This window comes from Odontesthes bonariensis, chromosome 11, assembly GCF_027942865.1.
Source record: "Odontesthes bonariensis isolate fOdoBon6 chromosome 11, fOdoBon6.hap1, whole genome shotgun sequence".
Taxonomy (NCBI): Eukaryota; Metazoa; Chordata; class Actinopteri; order Atheriniformes; family Atherinopsidae; genus Odontesthes; species Odontesthes bonariensis.
In genome coordinates, this window is record NC_134516.1 from 17,379,137 (window position 1) to 17,400,827 (window position 21,691).

General features: G+C 45.5%; 1 protein-coding gene across 7 annotated transcripts in view; it reads right to left on the bottom strand.

The window, feature by feature from the left end:
• Positions 1 to 21,691, bottom strand: part of LOC142391733 (histone deacetylase 4-like) — a 59,278-nt gene that overhangs the window by 23,542 nt on the left and 14,045 nt on the right. For 4 of the 7 annotated variants that reach the window (XM_075477763.1, XM_075477761.1, XM_075477762.1 and 1 more), the window contains exons 3-7: positions 19,776 to 19,844; positions 10,410 to 10,738; positions 6,381 to 6,531; positions 4,053 to 4,176; positions 2,348 to 2,466 (exon numbers count right to left, since the gene is read on the bottom strand). In XM_075477763.1, the coding sequence (XP_075333878.1) occupies positions 2,348 to 2,466; positions 4,053 to 4,176; positions 6,381 to 6,531; positions 10,410 to 10,738; positions 19,776 to 19,844 (792 nt within the window). Of the gene's footprint in view, positions 1 to 2,347; positions 2,467 to 4,052; positions 4,177 to 6,380; positions 6,532 to 10,409; positions 10,739 to 14,444; positions 14,764 to 19,775; positions 20,228 to 21,691 lie in introns of those variants that run through there. The other 3 variants (XM_075477760.1, XM_075477767.1, XM_075477766.1) reach the window with 3 other exon arrangements.

The following is a 21,691-nucleotide window of genomic DNA, read 5'->3' on the forward strand; positions in this document are numbered from 1 at the left end:
AGCCACCAAAGGTTTGCTTCCAATTATCGCTGTTCTGCTCCCTGTTCATTACCTCTCCTTCCCCTCCCTTTCTTGCTCTTCGATTTCTCTTCCTTTCTTCCTCAGATTTTTTTTTCTTGTTCCTCTACTCTCCCAGGGTGGAATGTGGCTGTGTGGGCCAGTGTCAACTGTGGTCTATCTGTTGTCGTAGCCAGCGGCCCCAAGGCTGAGAGTCAACGGGCCCTGGCTGCAGCCTATTGCCACCGCGCTAAGTGAATAATTGCACTGTAAGATGACCGCTTCTTCACGGCTACACCACCGCACACACCATTCACACTTTACACGCCCAAACAGAGCTGCACACATGCGCACGCTGAACAAAAACACACTGAAAACAGCTGGTTTTACTCAGAAACCTAAAGATGTTGGTTGGTGAGCCGCAAGAAAAAGTTTTTCCAGCGGGACACTCTGCAATGTTTTAGCTGCTCTTTGCTTTCGAAAAAGGTTTAAACGGAATTTGAAAAAATAAAAAAAAAATAAAAAATTGCTGCTCAGCAAACAGTACAGTTACTAAATAAAGCAGCTTCCTTTTTTTTCCTAGGCTGAATCATCCAGTTACCATCTAAAAAAAACAACAACTAATAAGCTTTTAAAGATTCACTTCACGTAAAATGGATTATTCAAACATGTCCACGTAGGGTTTTAAATTTTTCTCCGAATGTATCATTAAAAGTTCCGTGGCATTGTTGAGCTTTTCTCCCTCAAGGCTGCAGGGCAGCAACAGTCTCAAAAACACAGTTTCAACCAGCCAGGACTGCATTCATTACAAAAGCCAAGGGTTTTTGTTTCTTTTTCCCCCCACCAAAGGCTCTTGCTACTTCGAGTTCCAAAGACTTATTTCAAAGAACCATAAAGATTCCTTCAGACAGAGGTTCTCTGTGGCCTTGAGTCATGGGAAGATCAGGTAAATTTGTTTGATGACTCACTGCTGGAGGGTCTCAGTGGCACCTTAAGAGTCCCGAGGAAAAAGCACTTGTAAGGCCCAATAAGGAACTAATCTTTCTTACTAGATTGTAAAATATATTCCTATGAACAGTTATCCCATTTATATATATATATATATATATATATATATATATTTTAAACTGGTCCCAGAATCTGTCCCAAATAGGCTTAATCGGGGTTCGACCAACTATTTCAAAGGAAAAATAAACGTAATTTTGATGAACAAATGTTTATTAAATGGCGTAATGAAAACACAATAAAGATGGATGAAAAGATGAAAGTACAAGTACTGAGTTGCTAGCTTGGTGGATTTGTCCCTCGATTTAGCTACTTCTCAGATCCCCTCAGCTAAAAAAATTGACGAGCAAGCAATCCATCACCTTATAGGACTTGAACTGACTTGAAATGGAGTTTCGCACTTGTTTCACTGTCTGACGAGAGAACAGAGAAACGTGAGTGAACGATAACAGCTTCGTCTGTAACTAGGTTGTAGTTCACGCCTATTAAATGTTAACGTTGCAGGACATGAAAAATTAGGAAGTCTGAATTCGACAAACTGGTCTGTTCTGGGCGAAAAATGGCTAAAAAAACACGTCATGAGGTTTCTTTGAGAATTTAAGAACCTCGGAAATAATGCATTTTTTTCCCTAGTTAAAAACCTACGTAAAGCAGGGTCGAAGCCTATAAGACTCCCCTTGGTGCAATTTGTTTTGGAATCAAATGCTTGTCATAAGGTTGGAGTTAAATCAATGTAGCAGCTGTGAACAACTTGACACTGAGGTATTGTGAATGCTGAAAACGACAAGGGGCCGGCCATCGCGCCCTGGAGGACCTCTAAAGATAATTGTCGAGCTGCAAGAGGAAATTTGACCAACTGGCACGGCTCTTAAATTACATACCGTCATGTTAAATAAAGCCTGCTTTTTTGTAAATATCAATCTTGTCATTATTATCGGTGCCGCACTGAGGTTTTTCTTAAACCATTCCTTCTCAACAGCTCTTTCAAGGAAATCTGAACATCTTATAAACCAACAGGCTCTAAAAATCTCTCACTGTCCTCCACTTAACTCTCACTCCGTTGTGCTTTAGAACCGCCTACGCTTACACTCGCTAACGATCTCATGTGGGAGATGCTGGGAGACCCTGACAGCCTAATGTGGATGTGATTAATGGTGCAGACCTCTGATGCTGTCTAAATTATGCCAGACATGAGTCGAGTCTGCACTGCAGCTCCTAGACATGACAATTTCAAAATACCTGTGCGTAATCCCCTCTAAATGTGAGCAAGCATGCATGCAGCAAATACACAGAGCCTCCATGACCAATACTGAGTGTGTTAACCGTGCGTGCATCCAGGACATACCAGTCTTTCGCAGCGGGAAGTCGTCCCGTGGGTTGTAGACGCCGAGCACCGGGTGGTTGTAGGTGGACACACCAGTCTGTGGGGGCGAGCTCTGGTCCAGAGAGCTGTGTTGGGTTTTGCTGAAAGAGAAGGAAAGCACGAATGGTGTTAGAGGGGTCACCAAGATCACTGATAACTCAGTGCATGTTGCATGGCTGTCATAGATCCGAACGATGAAGGCATCATGCAAATCCTTTGGCAAGGCCGCAGACATGTGCGGCCATCTGCTCACTGCCTACAGAACAAGGTGGCGTTTGCAGGGCAAGTTAAGCCGCGCTGGATTCATCCCAAATGCATGTTCCTGACAAGCGGATGTACACCCCCCCCCCCCCCCCCCCTCAGAGAGGGCAAATTCCTTTTTGAGAAAGCTACGTGCAGAGAAATATAAGGTGTAGAGGATGATATAGACAGACGCACTTTGTTCAGTACGACTCTGAGCAGCTGAAAGTAAACACTTGTGGGTGTTTCACTGGGTCACACATCTCGATTATGTAACATTATTTATTCGGTTGTGTGTTGCTTTTGCTTTCTTTCTCTCTTTTTTTTTTTAACGGAGTTAGTCCTTTAATTGAGCCAAAATGGAAGACACGATCATGGATATCATCATTTGGTAGATATCTCCCAAACTCATCTTTAAGTCTAAAGTATTCTCAGGTAACTTCAGGTCATGTTACACACGAGCAGCGGTGAAAAAAGAAAGTCATCGAGTATTCTTCTGAGGTGCCTGAATAGGGAAATATTCACCAATGGGTCTCCAGCACATTAATCTGACAGCTACAAAGCATTAATTTGCGTGACTTCTTTTTTCTAATTAAGAATGATTTCTACAGGATTATTCCAAGCTGTTCACCACCACCACATTTTACTGAAATCTACTTACGTTTTTTTTTTTCAATTGAGTTAAGGCTTTAAACACTTCCTCTATCACTGCTAACCAAAGAGATTAATCGTGTCGTCTGTCAACTACCTTCTCTGCTCCCCAAGAACAGACAATTCAAACATCCTGTAATAAGAAAATAAAAAAAAGAAATCACTGGCATCTAATCTTTTCGAGGAAGACTGATGGGCTTTTCTGCATACTAAATTATTAATCTCCCATGACGCATATATGCGCGCACAAAGTCGACGCCTTGTGACAGGCGACAGACGTGGGACGCAAATAGGAAACAGAGCGTGTGCACACCTGCAAAGGGCTCAGACAATAAACATTCAAGGACGAGGAGCCCCTATCATCAGGTTCCAATATCCTGCTCTCACTTATGTGTGCGTGCATGTGTTGCCATGTTTGTTTTCTAGCCCTGCTTTATCCATCACGCAGTGAGGCTCACATAGATAATGGCAGGTGAGGAGGAGAGGAGGCGTGCTGAGAGATCAAGACTCAAGCCAGTGCTTATTATCTATCTGCTGTCGGAGGAAGGAAGGAAGGAAGTACCATCACGATCTCTATATGATCTGCAGAAAGATTTTCACTATTTTCTCCCTGCTTAGAACCATTACTGTGAATTGGCATTATAAGAATGCCCAATTTCCTTTTGAAATTGCTTCCCAGCTAGCAAACTAGCAGCGAAGATATTGATTTATCCGTGTGGTGATATCAGAACATTGCCAGTTATGTCTTTGTGTGTTCATTTCTGTTCCGTCTCTATCCCATCAAGCTGCTCCTCACCGGTACCAGTAGGGAGCATCGTTGGGGAGGCCTCCCTGGTTAAGGCTCCGCTGGGCCAGGGCCTTCTTCTTGTTCAGGACGAACTCCTGAAGACGCATTTTCACCTCAGTGCTGGCCACAGCGCCTGGTGGAAAAAGGTAAGAAGGGTGCTGTTACAAAAATTATTCTTAAAACCATTACGGAAAAAAATCCGGTCGCCTTTGAGTCCAGCCAAAAATCAGAAAATAAGTTTGGCTGGTACGGATAGTAAAAATGCAGATATTCTTACTTTACTTTGACTTTTATTTAAGTGAAGACAGTATGAACTCGAGATTTCACGCTTTGTCCCGTGAACTTCATTTCACTTGTAAATCTAAATCCATTCCTGTATTTCTAGCCCACAACACGTTCCATTTTAGCCTTTGAAGGGGCAGAAGAACTCCTGCGTGTCAACAAATGCCTGAGAAAAATCATAAACTGGTTAAAAACAAAGCTCCTAAAGTAATGGTTGAAAGGGATGTGCCCATTTTTTCTTCTCTACAGCGCCGAATATCGTGAAATGATTCAAGGAATATGGGCTGTGGTCAGACCAATCAGTGTTCAAGATCTTTTTTTGTTTTGTTTTGGAACAAACAGATGCCATATGCTCTGGACCAAAGATGAAAAAGGATCACCCAGACTGTTAAGAGCAGCGAGTCCAAAAGCCAGGGTCTATGATGGCAGGGGGCTGTATCAGTGCTGTCGGCAAAGTATGTTTACACTTCTGCGATGGCAGCATTAATGCAGAAAAGTTCGTTGGGATTTTAGAGCAACACACGCTGCCTTCAGGACCACGCCTTTTAAACGTTCGATACGTTCGTGTATTTCTCAAGAAAAAAACACGGCTGAACTCATGTGTGAAAAATAGAATTATCCAATCCAGCCAGCACACGTTATCTCATAGTCTGCATCAACAATTTAAACGTCTCAACAGAATTATCCTGCAAAAGTTCAGTTTTAACTGAAAGTCCACTTTTCTAATTCAATTTCCCCCCAGGAAGCTTTAAATTTGAAACAAATGTTTTTCCACTCTGTCCTTCTGACATTGCATCACATGTTTTATACACATAATGTGCATCATTCCTACTCAGGTGACCTACTAAAACTCAATTCTCAACGTTTTTTTCACGGCCCCAATATTAATTCAACCATTTCACACAGAAATACTTGTTATTTCTTATTCTAGGGAATCACTGTTGCTCCAGTCTGGCCTATTGAAATGAGTCATTATGACTTAAACCACTATGGCTTGAAAACTAACGATAATTCCCATTTAAGCTTGGTTTTTTTTTTGTTTGTTGTTTTTCTTAACAAAAATGCATGTGTCGGCCAAGCTCATCGAGCTAATTCTAACAGCATATCAAATAAAAATAAAAAGATAATGGCCATCTGAATGTGAGACATCAACAGGAATGCTGCAGACACACACAGAAAATCATGTGAAACGTTGAGAAATTTGAAAGCACCGAGACCACAAACCACACTCCTGCAGGTACATGTGAGAGCAAACACTGCGATCCTCTCACTCTCGCACACACACACACACATACACACACACACACACACACACACACACACACACACACACACACACACAAACGCTCTATGGGCACGAACGGGGGCCCAATCCGCGACCATTTTCCATATAGAGGGTAAACTGCTCTCAAGGACTCCTGTCCACTTGCTTTCAATGAACTGTTGAGAGACGTCCAGCAGGCAGCGGTAATAACTGGGCGGGCCCCCGCCAAGGCCACCGGGCTAATACAGCTCGTTTACCACGGCAAATATACAGGTTCTCCAAGTAAAATGGAAACACACACACACACACACACACACACACACACACACACACTCACTCACTCACGCACGCATGCATGGGAAGAAGCACATAAAAACACAACGGTTCTTTCAAGCTTACAGCTACTTGAATGAAGAGTCCTTACTAACCCTGGCAGATGCAACCGATGAAGGTTATGAATGATACGGAATGTTATTTACGAGCTCTCAACGCGGCCCCGCTTCTTGTTCTGCAGGTTTTCCCGATCGATTTTCTTTCTGAAGCACGGCAGCTGTGATCGGAGGTGTGTTGCCGCTCTTTGTGAGAACATGTGAACACATGTCGCACGCAGGGTGAGAAACGAACACTTAAAAGAGTCGTAAACGGATGGCTTAACCCCCGTTATCGCTATTTTTAAATTTCACCCAGTAACCCAGCTTTCACATGCTTTTTGGACTTTCTCAATGCTTTTTTTGCGCCGCTCCCCCCGAACAGATATTGTGCTCATATCGTCCCATCTTGTTACAACTCACTCTCTTGTCCCCTCTCCTTGTTCTTGAGCAGCTGCAGCTTCTGCTCCCTCTGCTGCTTCTCCAGCTCCTGCTCCAGACGGTGGTTCTCCATCTTCCTCTGGTGCTCCAGCAGCTCCTGCTGGTGCTTCAAGGCCAGGAGCTCCTGTTGCTGCTGCGGGACCAAACACCAGAATCACGTCAGTAAAAAACTGCGGTAACATTTGACACAGTTCAGGGGATGGTTCCTTCAGGAGCTCCTCACCACTTCTTTAGTCCTTGTAGCTGCCTGATAAGAAACTATCATTTGTTTTCCTGTCCAGAATATAACCAATTCATAACTCCCCCTGGGTGTAAAACCACATTCTCATTCCAGTCCTGCTCATTTTATGTTGCCATCTGAAGTAAATAAGTGTGACAGCTGCTCAAAGCAACAAAATAAAAGCTTTGCAGTTCCTTAAAGAATCTCAGGCCACAGGCTTTAGTCTTTAAACAAATAGCATCTCTTTATCTGGGGGTGAGGCTTTAGCAAAACACATAATCCAATCTGCTAACTTCCTCATTACTAAAAGGAAAAAAAAAGACAGAGGAGCATCTGTTAAATGCTTTAAGTGTAAAATCAGACCTCGTAAGGCTTTCATAATGGAAAATAAAAACAAACAAAAAAATAAAACCCATCTGTGGCCTGACAGCTCGTCAGCAAAAAGTGAAAAATAAAATCCCCGCAAAAGCCAAAACGTGCTCACAGACACCTCGTCATCGCACTGAAGGGTCCTTGAATGACACAGGGACCCTTGCTGTGAGTTCCTGTGGATAAGATCACCAATTAAATGATACAAAATCACACTGAAACGTGCTTTCACGGTTCTGCAGCGAAGCCCGTCTGAGCTCGCAGTCGAAGACTTTTATGTGACGCGCCGAGTCAATCGGCGCTTCCTCTCGGCCTTATCATCGCGCACCCAATGGCAATATTTGAACGGTTCGCTGTAACGGCGTGTAATCAACTTCCGATGGTTGTAAACAGACACTCCGCAGCTGGGACATGAACTTGTGTTTACAGTGAGGGTTAGTCTATGAATAAATTAGCGGCTGGAGGTGAAGGGCAGGTGAGGCGGTGCTGAGGGGAAAAGCTCATCGGGTCTCTGGCCAGTTTCCAGCCCGACGCCTCAATCCTGTTTTTTTTTTTTGCCTTCAAACCGAGGTCGGGGATAGGGGCTTGAGTGGGTGGGAAAGCTCAAAGTAACCTCCCGACACCACATACCCACATACCCAAAACCCCTGCGGCTCAGCCCCCCCCCCCTTTGAGTTATACTCTGAAGAACATCAGGATGCCTTAAGAGAGTTCCCTACAGTCTGCATGGTTAGGACCTGCAGACATGCGAATGAGTGAGTATATGCAAATGTCTGCCTGCAGCTGTGTGTACCTGAGTGCCCGTTGCCGTCCCTAATGTGGAAGCGAACTGAGCATGCGTTCGGACTGTGTTTGCTGAAATCTAAGAGGATGTGTATGTTTTAATCCCGTGTTTGTGTGTGCACGCAGGGGCAGTGAATGGGGCTGATTGAGGCCGGGCCTCCCCGCTCAGGCTGTGCGTCACTGGCTTCCATCTGAGTGGTCCTGCAGCCCTACCACAGGCCAGACGACCCTTCAGACAGCATCACTCATCCCAAAGCGTCACAGAAACAGAATCGAAAAGAACTGAAGAGGAAAAGCACTTCTGATACTGTAGTTTATGAGTGGAAGTGACCCGTTGGGGTGTTTAAGCACAATGTGAGAGGTGTTAGCTGTGGCACAAAAGGCTCCAAAGGAGGAAAGAGAAAAAAAGACTCCATGCTGGGAAATGTTTGGTCAGGGCAGATGCTATGCAGGTGTCCTTTTTCCTCCATTTATGTGTCAAAAATATCGTGAATAAAATCAGCCATCAATGCTATAGTTTCAGGTCAGACAGCTTGTGTGTTCCTTGGAGAAACCAATCCTGGCGACCTGCAGGGTGGAGCTTTACCCACGCTAGGAGGAGAATCAGCAGAAGCAAGGAGGAGCAGTTGGTGGGTTTTGCTCCAGTTGTGAAGACGGCAGATCTGTCGTGTTGTGACCCGTTTATGGCTGTGATGGCACTAAAGCCTTCACATCTTACCCAGAGATGTCAAACCACAGCACAAGTGGATTCAGTTTGTCTGGAGATATCCCAGTGAGCCATGAACAATAACAGAGAGAAAGCAGGTCCAAAGTCTCCCCTTTTTCAGGCTGAACTGCTTTGCAACTTTAAACCCAAAAACAGCTGGGTTTTGTCACGAAAGTCACGAAGTCGGACGCTTTTCCAACCATTTTTTTCTAGGGGACGCTGCGAGTGTGAGCAGACATGTTGAGGAGCCAGTATTTCTTGAATGCGTTTTCTCTTTTCTGCTATCATTCGCAGCTCTCCGCACTCAACCTGCGGCCGAGCAAAAGAAGAACCGCGGCCAGGGACCCCTCAGCCTGAAAGTCAAAGATGCATGCGTGGATGCTTTTAAAGCAGAGCGGAGAGAAGGAGGGAAAAATGCAAAAATAAAAAAAGCACTCTTTATGGCAATGGCGCTACGTCATCTCTTCTCATCTATAAAAGTGTTGAAGAGAATCTCGTTTTAGAACGTCTCGACTTGCGTGAACAGAAAACTTTCACAGGAAACAGGAGCGAACTAGTCACGGACGCACCGAGTTAGACTGAGGGCAGCAACAGTTTGGTGTCTGTTTGAATACTGGACAGTGAAGCCTGCCGAATTACCGATTAACAGTCCCTTTTTGCTACGCACACAGCGTGCACTGACAACTATCGGCAGATTACTTTGATATCGAAGAAGTCTGAAAAACGAGAAGTTTCTCAGGCAAGTTCTGAATCATTCCTGGCCTTGCCACAGCGCACACCTAAAACTGAACCGTCCGCCGCACAATAAAGAAACGGTTAATCAGAACTCTTTTTTTTTCTTTCTTCAGATTCTGTATTCTCAATCCAAAAAAAAAAAAGAGAGGAAGCAGGTGAGATGAAGAGGAAGGAAAGAAGAGAGAGCAGAAGTACAAATAAGTTGTGAATTAACTTGAGCTCAAGAAATAAATCCCTGATAAAATAGCTGGTTCATCTGCACCCTCTGATGTTACCTTTCATTGTACAGCAGTTATACTCTAATAAAGCACAAATACTGGAGCATTCTGATATGACATTGCAGCCCCACAGGAGTGCTCCGGTGCTCTGGGGGGCCCCGATGTATTACAGCTTCAGAGTGTGGGCGTGATGATCTAGATTCAATTTGTAGTTCCAGGTCACACATGATCCCAACTTGGACTCATATTTTGTGCGATTCCGTTCACATTCACACACACAAATGTCCTATGAAAGAAATAAGTCTAGTTAATGATTTGCTGTGGCTTTCTTTCCTCAATTCAAATGTGCGCGACATACATTATTGGACGCTGATATTTCAAGTAAGCTGCAACAGGGCTGGTGCGTGAGGACCTGGTTATGTAACTCACCACCAGTGCAACAAGAGTTCACACATTTTCTGAATCCAAACAAATCCTTATATTGCTCTCATCTATCCCCCGAGTTAAAGTAAATGAAGCCAAAGTGCCCGAGTGTTTTCTGCTCCCTCTTTCCTCCGAGAGCACTCATTTAAAGCTGATGTGGCTGCTCTTTGCCGCCGAGTTTAGTCTGTTATTGAACAATCCCACGGCAGACTAAATCAAGAGCCGTCTTCGCTTTGTTTGGGAGAGATTTAAAAAGGTTCGGGGGTGCAAGACTGCTGATTTGATTTTAGACAGAGCCTCTTGTTCTATTGCACCACTTTGTGTTTGTTTTGGTTGCTGCTGGACTGCAGAATATTGGAAATGTGGATCCACCCCGAAATTTGATGGGTTCTCGGTTTGTCCATGATTCGTGTTTAATGAAATATGGCTTCGTAGTTTTTAATGTAACAACAGACAAACCACAGCACTGAAAACATGCCTCTGGCTTTTTCTTCCCTGGCAGAGGAAAGGCAGTATTGACAAATGTAGATAAATAATCCTAACTGTAAAGGATGTACCTTAATGTGCTCCTGGAGCTGGGCCTCATGCTGACGGGACAGCTGCTCGTGCTGCCGCTGGAATTCAGCGATGAGGATCTGCCGCTGGATCTGCTGCTTCTGCTTCAGGGCCAGCAGCTCCTGCTGCAGCTGCTGCTCTCGCACGGAGGCCGCCACCGCGCCCCCGCCGGTCTGGCCCGTCCCTCCGAGGGAGCCGGGCGAGTGCTGGGCGGGAGGGGAAAGCGAGGACACCTGCTGCTGCTGTTGCTGGTGATGGTGATGGTCCACGCGCAGGTCCATGGGGATGGCGGCTGGAGGGAGACGCAGGGGCAGCGCCGAGTTGATGTCCACTGCGAGGAAGGAGAGGAGAGAAGCAACAGGGTTGTGAACTAATCCGTACACTGTTTGGCAACCAAACACCGCAGTTTAAGAGATGTCATGACAAAGAAAGCTGGAGATTATCATCAGAGCCTTGCTTTTAAAACCCCCTGACTTTATCTGTTCCAGAGGAACTCATATCGTGACTGACCCCAGATGACAAGCTGGGATGTGAAAACAAGAGTTTCATGGTATAGGAAAAAAAAACGTGCGATACATTATTGTGCAAAGGTCACGAGCCTCGACACATTTCTTTATATGCCGAGACGGAAAATGGGAAATTGCTGCAGAAATATGCGTTTGTACAATTCTAACTCACTTGAAAGTCTGCATTCGGTTTGATCACATTTATTCTCCAACACAGCCTGAACCCTCTCAGACGAGCTTTCTGTCATTTCTTTAAGCAGTCATCAGGAATAGTTCTCCAGGCTTCTTGAGGGACTTTCCAAAGCTCCTCTTTGGATGTCGGCTGCCTTTTATTAAGTTATCTGTCAAGTTGATCAAACACTGCTTCAGTAATGTTGAGGTCCGGGCTCTGGGGAGGATTCATCCCTCCAGAAGACCTGTTGCCGCTGATTTTCAGCCCACTTCTTGTGTCATACCTCAGCTTTTTCTCCCAGTTTCCCGTCCTTAGGATTTTCAGCGAATAGCTCTTTGAGAATCACCTTGTTGGTGCAAAAAAAAAAAACTATTTTATGTTTGTCAAACTGTGTTATCTTTAGGAGTTTTCATAGTTATAGCTAAAGAAATGGGAGCAGTGTATCTTTGTGATATACTGCTAAAAGATAAAATGTAAAATTGGTTCTTTGCTTTATGTTGACATAATCACTTGAGTTAGGTGCCTTTTTTGCTCTTCGGTGCTTTAAAGTTCATTGTTAAGTGGCTTAACAAAAAAAAAAAAAAAAAAAGAAGAACCTATTCCTTTGAAAATGCTCAGGTACAAGGACTGGACTGAAAAAGATTTTTTAAAAAGTAGCTAATGTCCAATGGAAACATATTGAAAAGCCTCTTAAGAAGCCTGAAAAACTAGTGATCGTGACCACTTAAAAAAAATTCCAAGAAAGTCTGGCTGCATGAAAACACAATGAAAAGAAACGCGGGGCGGATCAAGGCTTCTGCACAGCGCTGTAAATAAAATATTTCTCTGCCTGTGAAATAAGTCTTCAATTATTCAGTCACACAGCCCTACACTTTTGCACCTGCACCACATATCTGCGCCCTATGGTCCTGCACCTTCTTTAGCACCGGATCAACTGTTTCCTATTCATTTCATCTCGTGAAAAAGTGCATTTTGACGCAAAAGCAAAGCAAACATGAAAAGAGACATGCTCAAAAATGACAGGAGCGTGTTTCTGGGCCACACTGATCCTGCAAGGCACCTTGCGTTTTCATACTAAGCGCCAAAACAAGGTTGTAAAGCTGAATGGGATTAAATGAAAGCTCTTCAGAATGTTGTTTAATCACTCTACCCGTTAGAAAAAGGCCCATTAGTAATTCAAAGCTTTGTGATTTCAATTAACAGGGCCTCTTCTTGTTTCTTTGTCTGCAGGTGTGCGGCTGGGCAGAAGGAAATGCACACAGCATATATGACCTGCTTTTATATGAAATAATGCTCTTAACTGACGTGCGCTTTAGAGTTACAACCGCTATCAAGAGTTCGAATAAATCAAATGGGTATTTGCTGATACTCAAAGGTGGCGTGGATTCACTTTGCTAAAATCAAAAGAAAAACCTGACCTTTGAGCCCAGAGCAAATAGGTGATAAGAGAGTCTTCTAATGAGAATAAACATTGCCTCACACTTCAAAATCCACAGCAATAAAAAGTGACAAAAAGATAGACCAAAATAAAACAGCTCTGCAGCTGTAACACAGCCTGTGACCAATGCTGTAGTCCAACCATGAAGCCCAGCGACATCTGACAAAGATTGCATTGACCCCGTGAGGTGCAGAGCTTGTGCCACAAATCACTGCACAGGAAGCCCTCCAATCAAGCAGCTTCCTCCCATTAAGTCTGAATAAATAGGAGCCAATTGGCCAATTATTTACCTACATGTTTGCAGAGAGCCTAGCGAGATCCACAGATACTCTCCTGGAACTTTGTGTTAATAAAGAGGCAAACACCAGATCACTGCTACACTTAGTGGCGGCCGCGTGCGTTCTCTCAAACACACCGATGCCATGCAGCCACTCGGGCCCATTACGACAAAGTGGGCTGGAGAGGTGTTTAACAAGAAAAAACATCTCTCTTCTGAGAAGCATCATTGACGGAAAGCTGCTGATTTCTTGTCATCCCCGCTGCACGTGTGTACTCATTCGCACCGTTTGTTATTTGATACATTTTTCACTGAGACGAGCCACAAAGCCATAACGCATTTACCGAAGATCCCTTTAATGGATCGCAGGCAGAAGCTCGGAAAGAGCCTTTTTCCTTCTCCTCCTACTGAGCATCACCCTCAGCACAGACAAACTTTAATTGTACGCCCAAACGGCTTTGGTTACTGCTAAGACCATATGGCGCCTGTGCACTCAAATATTCCACTTCCTCTTTTTGTGCAGCAGGTGAAACCACCTCCCCCGCAGTCATCGCCATCCGTGCCATAAGAGAACAGTGCAACAACATGCAATGGGTCCTTGAGGACTGCAGTCATGTGGGGGGATGACAACAACATATGAGTCAGTTGCCGGCAGAGCCTCGTAGTCTGCTTTAACCCATCTAATTGAAAACTAGTCTATCCGTTTCAGCCTGCAGGACACGAGGTTTCCCAGTGAAAAAAAAAAAAAAAAAAAGAAGCTTTTTATTCCCTCCTCCACTCCCTGCAGTGTAAGCATCACTTCAACAAAAGGAGCAACATGCTCTCTGCTATTTATAAATCCGCCTAATAAGGTACAAAGTGTTTAAATAAATGCAGCAACACCCTCGGTGTTGGCCGCTCTTTGGCACAAGCAAAAATCTGGCAGATGATGAGACGAGACGGAAAGGAGCGGAGGGGCTTGATAGGGAAGAGAAAAAAAAGAAACTCCAACAAAATGGGTAATCAAGCATCAGAACATGCTCAATCAGATTTTACAACCATCCTGTTTTCCTTAAAAGTTGTTTCTGTCACACACTTACGCATCTTAAAGATCTGTCTAAGTCATTTGACACTTTAGTTGTGACTCACAAGTTTAATGTGAGTCAGTGTCTATCTCACAATTGAGGACTTGAAAGAACTGAAAGAACTCCATGGGAAGTTTTTCTGGATCGAGCCGACGTCAGAGCCCTACGTCTTGTTTGAAACGGCCTAATCTTTGTCTATTCGTTTTCTATCACATATCAGTTCTAGCAGAGATAAAAAAAAAAAAAAAAAGCAGGACTATTAATCGCGGCTATTGGAGAAATTGAAAAAGCAAAGGAGGACAGGTCAGGAGAGATGCGATTATGGAAATTCAAATTTGAACTTGTCAAAGCGCTGCGGCTCCGCTTTTTTTAGCCACTGCAAATCCATAACTCATCCACACAAACCCTCCCCGTACAAAATGTTCCTCTACACGTATTGGGTCTCTGATAGGACAAAAAACAGCCTTGCACACTCACTGCCGGTGACGCACGCAGATGGACAAACGCACCTCATATGGCATCTATGTCACACTGGCAGCGCTAATTGCTCGCCACATAAAAGAGTCGGTGCTGTCGTTACCCATCAGTGCTCTCTCAGCCTCCTCCCTTCGTCCTCTCCACCTTATCAATGTGCCCCCTCCTCCTCCTCCTCCTCCTCCTCCTATCCTCTTCTTCCTTCAGTCTATTACAGGGAATGACAGCCAGCTCCCGTCCCTGCTCATCTGATCTCTCTGCACGCTCTCAGCCTCCGTCGCTTTTGGCTCTGCGTTCATCCCCTCTCTTGTTTTAACCTGATGGGTGTCTCCCTTTGCTCTCTTCTTTCTCCTCCCCTCGTCCCTCTTTTGCCCAGTGGTGACATCACAGGGCAGTCTCAGGCATGCAGCCTGTTTATTCTGCAGCCCTCTGCTTTTCCAGGAACCAGCGTCTCTCTCTCTCTCTCTCCCTCTCTCTCTCTCTCTCTCTCTCTCTCACATACACACACACCCAAACACACACACAAACACAGAGCACTCCCTCTCACTCTCTGCTCTTTTTCCCCGTTCAACCTGCTTTCCTTGCTTTTAAGGCCAAGGAAAACCCTCAGCACGCTGGTTCATAGCGCATCGAATATCTCCGTCTCCTTCTCCCACTCACTTGCAGGCGTCCCATCAGGCTGAATGTCTCCTCCGGCCCCCCACCCACACACTCCCCTATTTATAATAACCATCTCCCTCTTTCTTGGTCTCTTTTGTGCGGTTTAATGCCGCGCGCGCTCAGATTCCAGGCCTGGAATTTGCCTGCATTTCCCAAACAAATAAAACCCCAAAATGGTTTCAGGTGAAGCCGAGTAAGGACTTTCCCCACAGGGAGGCTGCCCAGATGTTTTAATACAGGAGGATCAGAATGAAATCAACAGCAACATTAATTAGCACTGCTTTCTTCCACGCAAATGTGGCAGTTCTGGCTTCTCAGACGTGCGACTTCGCCGCATGTCGTGAATCACGGCTCTCTCATATATTTGGATGTTTTTAGACTGTTGGCTTGACACTTAAGAGCAATGTTTAAAAAAAAAACTAGTTTTAAACATGTGTACATGATGTTTGTTTTTGTTTTTTTATGACGGACCAACATATAAGCTTGAGGAGCCAGTTCTGTTCTGAGCTGGAGATCGGAAACAAACTTCATCGAACATTAGCAACACTTCATTCAATGTTCAATAAGATATGCTGTTTTAAGCCAAAAGTACCATGTTTAAACATATCTTTAAAGATAAGTATACCCACTAAAACAAGCCGATTATACAAAGATACTTTCCGGTAGTAGAGGTACAAGCGAGTGCTTTGGGGGCTGCAACTAGAACAACGTGAAGGGATGGCATTGAACTGCATCCCACAGACTGTCTTACAAAGATGATGAAAAGTGCATCAAATAGCAAACCCCTTGCTGTAAAGTGTCACTGCTGATAGACCAGGGAAGAATTTAGTTTTTGATTGGACCAAGGACGTCAGCTCAACACAGCGGCACAGAGACTGAGCTGCCGGCTGTTTCCAGACGGGTAAAAGTCAATCAATCTCGGCACTTTTTGTCTGTGAGTTGATGCTCTCAGCTTCGGAGCCTCCATGGGAGATGTCATGGTTGCTAACCGTGCGTTTCTGTTGTGTCGATGCCAATCCGAGCCGGTGATTACCTGCAAACTGCTGCATTTGACGAGGGACAGAATGCCGATTAAGCGCTTTCACGTTGCACTCCCAAGCCAGATGTTAGCAGGCGAGAGCTGGAGGAAGAGGTGGGGCTCATTTGCATATCAAATGAGGCCAAGGTGGGTGGTTACATGCGGGCTATTTTTTTTTTTTTTGCGGTGAATCATTTCCAGTCATCAACTATTTTCATTTGGATCAAGACTGATGAGTTGCAGGGGTTTAATCGATGCCTGGATTGGAACGAAGAAATATGACACGGCATTTTTCCACATTTTTCCCACTTGTTGACCAAACTGCTGACTAGCTAAAGACGAAAAGGAGCAACAGATTTATCACAAGTAGGAGCCCTATGATTGGTCATAGAACATAAAACCTACCACAGTTGCAGTTAAGTGCAAATCTTATTTTGCTTGAGTGACCATCTCTTAGATGTCAAAGCACATACAAAAGAAACTTAACTACCCATGCATGGCAGAGTGCAGGCTGGGAATAAAAAGCTATCAGAGCCAATGAGAAGCCTCCGGGACCAACCTGGCTGCCGCTTGAAAGATATAATCTCTGATATCTTTGTCTGCAAGCAGTGACGTCAAACGTGTACCTTAGTTTACGGATGTGTGCCAGATAGAGGATAATATGGGAGCACTCACCACAAAAAGAAAAACAAAACCAAACGAGCCGTCTCAGGGGAGAGCGGAGGAGCTTCCACGAGTCTTACACAACTGACATCTTTAGCTGCTCGACAAGAAATGAGGACTCCAGTTTAGTTCCAGTTTGTCTGGAAACTGAGGGCCTGTTCTCCAACTCAAGAATCCTCTCTGATCTGCAGCCTGATTCGGCTCAGACTTTCAGGAGGAAATGCAAAGGGAAGCCAGCGGAGACCACGCATCACACTTCCTGTTCTCTACTTTTGAGAGTTTCCTTAAGTTTGAGATGGGACCATTTCTTTTGAGCGTGAGAGGAAATCTCGAAGACAATTCATACTCGTCATCCACAGTCTGCATTTATGCCATTATCGGAGGTTTGTTCTTTTTTTCTTTTGTTTGCCCTGAGCTCCATCAATCAGCACATCTCCTCTCTGCCCCTCCATCCTCCTCCTTCGTGCCCTATCCGCGGGCCCTGCTCTGCACCTTTCCCCACACAGTAGCTCCCTCCCTCCCACCCTTTTTTTCCCTCCATCTCCCCACAACAAATCACAATCTGTTTACAACCCCTCAGGCCTTCTCCACAACTCTTCTGGCTCCAATTGCGAATCTATTTATACCAGACAATGCGGAGGGCTGGAGTCTCTGATTGGAGGCTTGGTTCTTCAAGTGTATATCCCACGGCCTGACTGCCTGAGCTCCACACTCGTTAGGCTTAATAGACGTCACACTGAGCCAAGCAGAGCTAAAATGGCTGAGGTATTTTCTTATTAAAAACCATGCAAAGAGATACAGAAGAGGAGATGCTCTGCATAGGGTTTCACAGCGAATTGAGCAGTAGGGTGATGTGGAAGGCAACAAGTAGCACATCTGTAGATTGTTCAGAAGAGATGAAGTTGGGTTTTTTTCCTCAATTGGTCTCTGAAGATAGCATAGACTCTCTAAAATGATCTGAATCCAGGCAAGTTTCGCAAACTCTTTGGAGACGATAGGCGCTTTCTCTGCTCTTAAGCCTGCAGTGAAGACAGATTAGAATCTACCGCAACCTCTTAAAAAAACGAGACAGGGTAACGAACAGAAGAGGGAGGGTGTGACTGGGGGGTGGTGTGGGAAACATGTCGAGGTGAAGCCAGTCCTGTTCTGCCTAAAGCGAGCTCCGACTTGTCGCTGACGTCACAAAAGGGTCTGCAGCGCCGCAGCTTAGGAGGAAGGAGATGGGTGAGCGCAAGGCAGAGACGCAACAAGACCTGGAGGAGGGCGATGCGTGAAGGTTGAGGTGCAGTACTCTCAGCTTCTGCACCAGGCCTTTAATCGAGCATGTCACACCTCACTGCTCGGGCTGACGCAGGAAAAAAAGGGATAGAGAGCAACCCTTAAATGCAAAGCCTTATTCAGTTCAATGAGTGCACACTATACATTTCAAGCCTGCTTAAAGCACTCAAGCAGTGTCTACCCCATATGTGATACATACAGATTAGAGCCGCAGCTATTTCAGTGGTTGATTAAGCTGCTTAATCTTCAATTTAGGCTTCTGCAAACTCTCCGTGGGGAAGTTTATGAATCACGGTCACAGTTTAAAGTGTCAAAAGAAAACAAAAAAGTGTTTAAAGCAGTCGGGGGTTGCCTTGAATGAATCCAAACTCCGGTGTTTACTTTGAGCCACGCAGCTCCGAGCAGGTGCGGCGACCGCTGCTTTGAATTCCAAAACCGTTGTTAGTCGTGCGCTTCAACGCGTCCACCGGCATCGAGGACTTTTAACGTCGCGTTTCAGATTCGCAATCTGCACACTACCCCGAGCTGCAGGGACGGGTTTTTGTGAGCACATAAAAGAAACTCTTGGATAGGTGCGCTCTGCTCATCGTGTGAGAAAAGCGAAAACAGGTCCGGGTCACAACGTGGAGGCCCCCCTCGCAGCTTTGTATCCAAGACAACAGATTTTGAGAATATCTGATGAAGCCACTCCAGTAGATTTCAATATTTTATCAGCCTCGCCAGAGGCCAGTTGAAAATAACCCCAGAAACATGAGAAACCAGTGAAGCCTGTGAAAGTCTGCTACAAAGGAAAGATGCTTAGGGTGAAAGTAAAAATCGTTGCTTATTTGTTCTGTTGCAGCAACAGGCTGTATGAGTTTGAGTGCTGCCGCTGCTCAGTCGGTTCACGCAGCAGCAGCATGGGGAGGAAAATTATGAATCACTTTCGCCGTTTTTTTTTGTTTGTTTTGTTTTCATTTTCTTCGGGGAAAATCCAACTCGTCCTCTGTGCTGAAAAATCACATGCAGTGCAGCTTAAGCTTCCTCATTATGGAATTAGACAATGCATTATGCATATATTACCTCACACTCATTTCTCTTTCAGATTACCTCATCTCCATCTGTGCCCCTTTTTCATTTCTGTACTCCTGCTCCTTTCTACGCTCCCTCATCTCGGCTCTTTCCTACTCCTCATTCATATGATTTGGCATCATGTTCACTGCAGTCAGAGAAAGCAACTGAAACTACTCTATAATTCTTAGAAATGATACGACTGTGTCAAGAGTACTTCGGGGACAGAAACCGGTGAAGTCTTTTTGCAATTCTAGTCCTGTTCTGCTTTGAGTTGTGCCGAGACTGTTAAACTGTTAAACTCGGGAACTTGCAGCAAACGCATCACCGGGATGCACAATAGCTTGTTTTGCTGTAAAAAAAAAATTTGGCAGCCCTTCCTCTTGAGAAGACTGATAACAGTTTCACATTAGCGCACATGCTGAGCGCTGACATTCACAGCGCTGGATTTTCATTCAACAAAATGGAAGAGTGAGATAACTGCACATATAAAAGAGGCAGGAGCCTGCAGAGTCTCTTCTCAAATCCGCCAACTGTAAATCAGAGCCATTGCCAAGAGTTGCGAGTGATGACAATCTTTGGAGTGAGCACACTCAAAAAAAGGGGAGAATTACAATTAAGCACATCCTATGCATGCAAAGTCACACAGGATGTGGTTAATAGTGAAATCACGTACAGGGAACGCACGCAAACACACAGGCTGTGCTTTATACAGCATGCTCGCACACGTTCACACAAACAAACACACACACACGCAGAGTGTCCAACCTGTTGGGATGTGGTTGAGCGCCGAAGTCTTGAGAACCTCGAGCGGCTGCTCCTTCCCCAGGATTGCCTCTGTGGGAGAAAGAGAACATTCCGCTTCAAATATGGTCCGCAACATTGAGACGGGCTTCCAGCAGCAAACGCGCTAATCGGGCAGTTAAAAATCACAGTTGGCGTGAAGGTGGTGGCGTCGGGAGGGGGGGGTGGGGGGGGAGGGAGGAGGGCGGCTTCAGGTCATCCGCGCAGCAGCGAGCGCATGCCGTGGTGCTGCTCCAGCCACCGGAGCGACCGACTGATCCATGATCAGCGAAAGAGCGCGCTGTGGATTTGCAGAGATGCTCAGCTGACGGAGAGCTCTGAAGTAAACCCGAGTTCGGAGGGATGCGGCGCGATCATCGGCTCGTGTGTGCTTGTGCGCGAGCTCGGCGTGTGAGAGGAGAGATGTTGGGGCTCGACTGATACTGCCTGTGCTCAGCATAGCAAATGTGGCTAGCAGCAGCAGGGAGAGGGATGAGGAGGGGATGAAGAGGAGGAGAGGGAGGGAGAGAGGTAAAAATAGCTCACCCTTTTGTGTATAACAGCACATGCGGAGCACGCACACACAACGCGCACACATGCAGACACAAAAACACAGTACGCTCCTCTCCCATGAGTGTGTACGCTTATATGTATGCATGTCCACGGGTGTCTGCGTGTGCGTGTGTGTGTGTGTGTGTGTGTGTAGGCTGTAATTATAGTGGCAACATGAAAAGGCTTTTGTAGCTGCTGAGCCCTGGGAAGACATGGCTATAAAAAGCAGGGCGACAGAGAGAGGTAGAGGAGGAGGAGGAGGAGGAGGAGGAAGAAGAAGAAGCGGAGGTGGAGAATGCATTGAGGGACAGGGGGGAGAAAGAGGTAAGGAAGGGAGTGAAGCGAAGAAAAGTAAGGAGGATGGGGTGATGGAAAGATGGAGGGGGGGGACAAAAGAAGCGTGAAAATGGAGGAAAGAGAAGCTGGAATCGACATGCATCGCAACTCCACAAATCTGTCACTGCTAACACATGCGTTCTGGTTGTATGTGTGTATTTTTAGCTATCGCAAGTACCTGATCTGTATACTTTCTGAGCACAACACTGCCACACAAACACGCAATTATTCCTTTGGATGCGAGATAAAAACCTATGTGAAATCCCGCTGGAGGAATAAAAGAGAGGAAAACAGGCGAGCTCCTCACTGTCCATGATCTATTTCTGGAATTCTCTGTGGAGCAGACTGGCACATACACACTCGTACTTAATTAGCTATGAAGCTGGAGGATGCATTTTGCGCCGACTGTGTATTCGTCTCGCGCCACCTTACTTGAATGGCTGCGCCCCTCTCACACAAATCCCTGTGAGGACTTGGGTGTGGACTCCAACATCTTGTTTTGGTCAAACCGAAAGGAATTTGGGTGGCTTTATCAAACCAGCAGCCCAGTGGTGACAGACACTTCAAAACAGATGCCATTCTTATTCAGACGAATGCCAGACAAGGGACACCGATCCACATCTATGGTTTCCTTTATTTGCACACCGCCAGACTTCATGTAAAAAGTGAGGAACTGCTGCAAGAGCAGACGCCTCACACACACCCCTGCCTCTCCAAAACAAACTCGGCCACATAAATGATAGCTGATATGTCTTGACGAGCCTATTCAAATGACACAATGCTGCATTTTGCAATGGAAATGAGCTGCATCTGTGTGTGTGATGACACCTGTGGCTCGGAGTAATTCAACGCCGGTTTTTGCACAATTTGCTGGTTGCAGCTTTACATCTCCCACTTAAAGTGCCAGGAATTAGGGCGATGGTTGTCTTTGTCTGTGGTTAGTTAGACAAAGCGTGCAAGCTCTCAGTCCAAACCGCATGGCTGACACCTGACACGCACGTGGCGGGAGCATA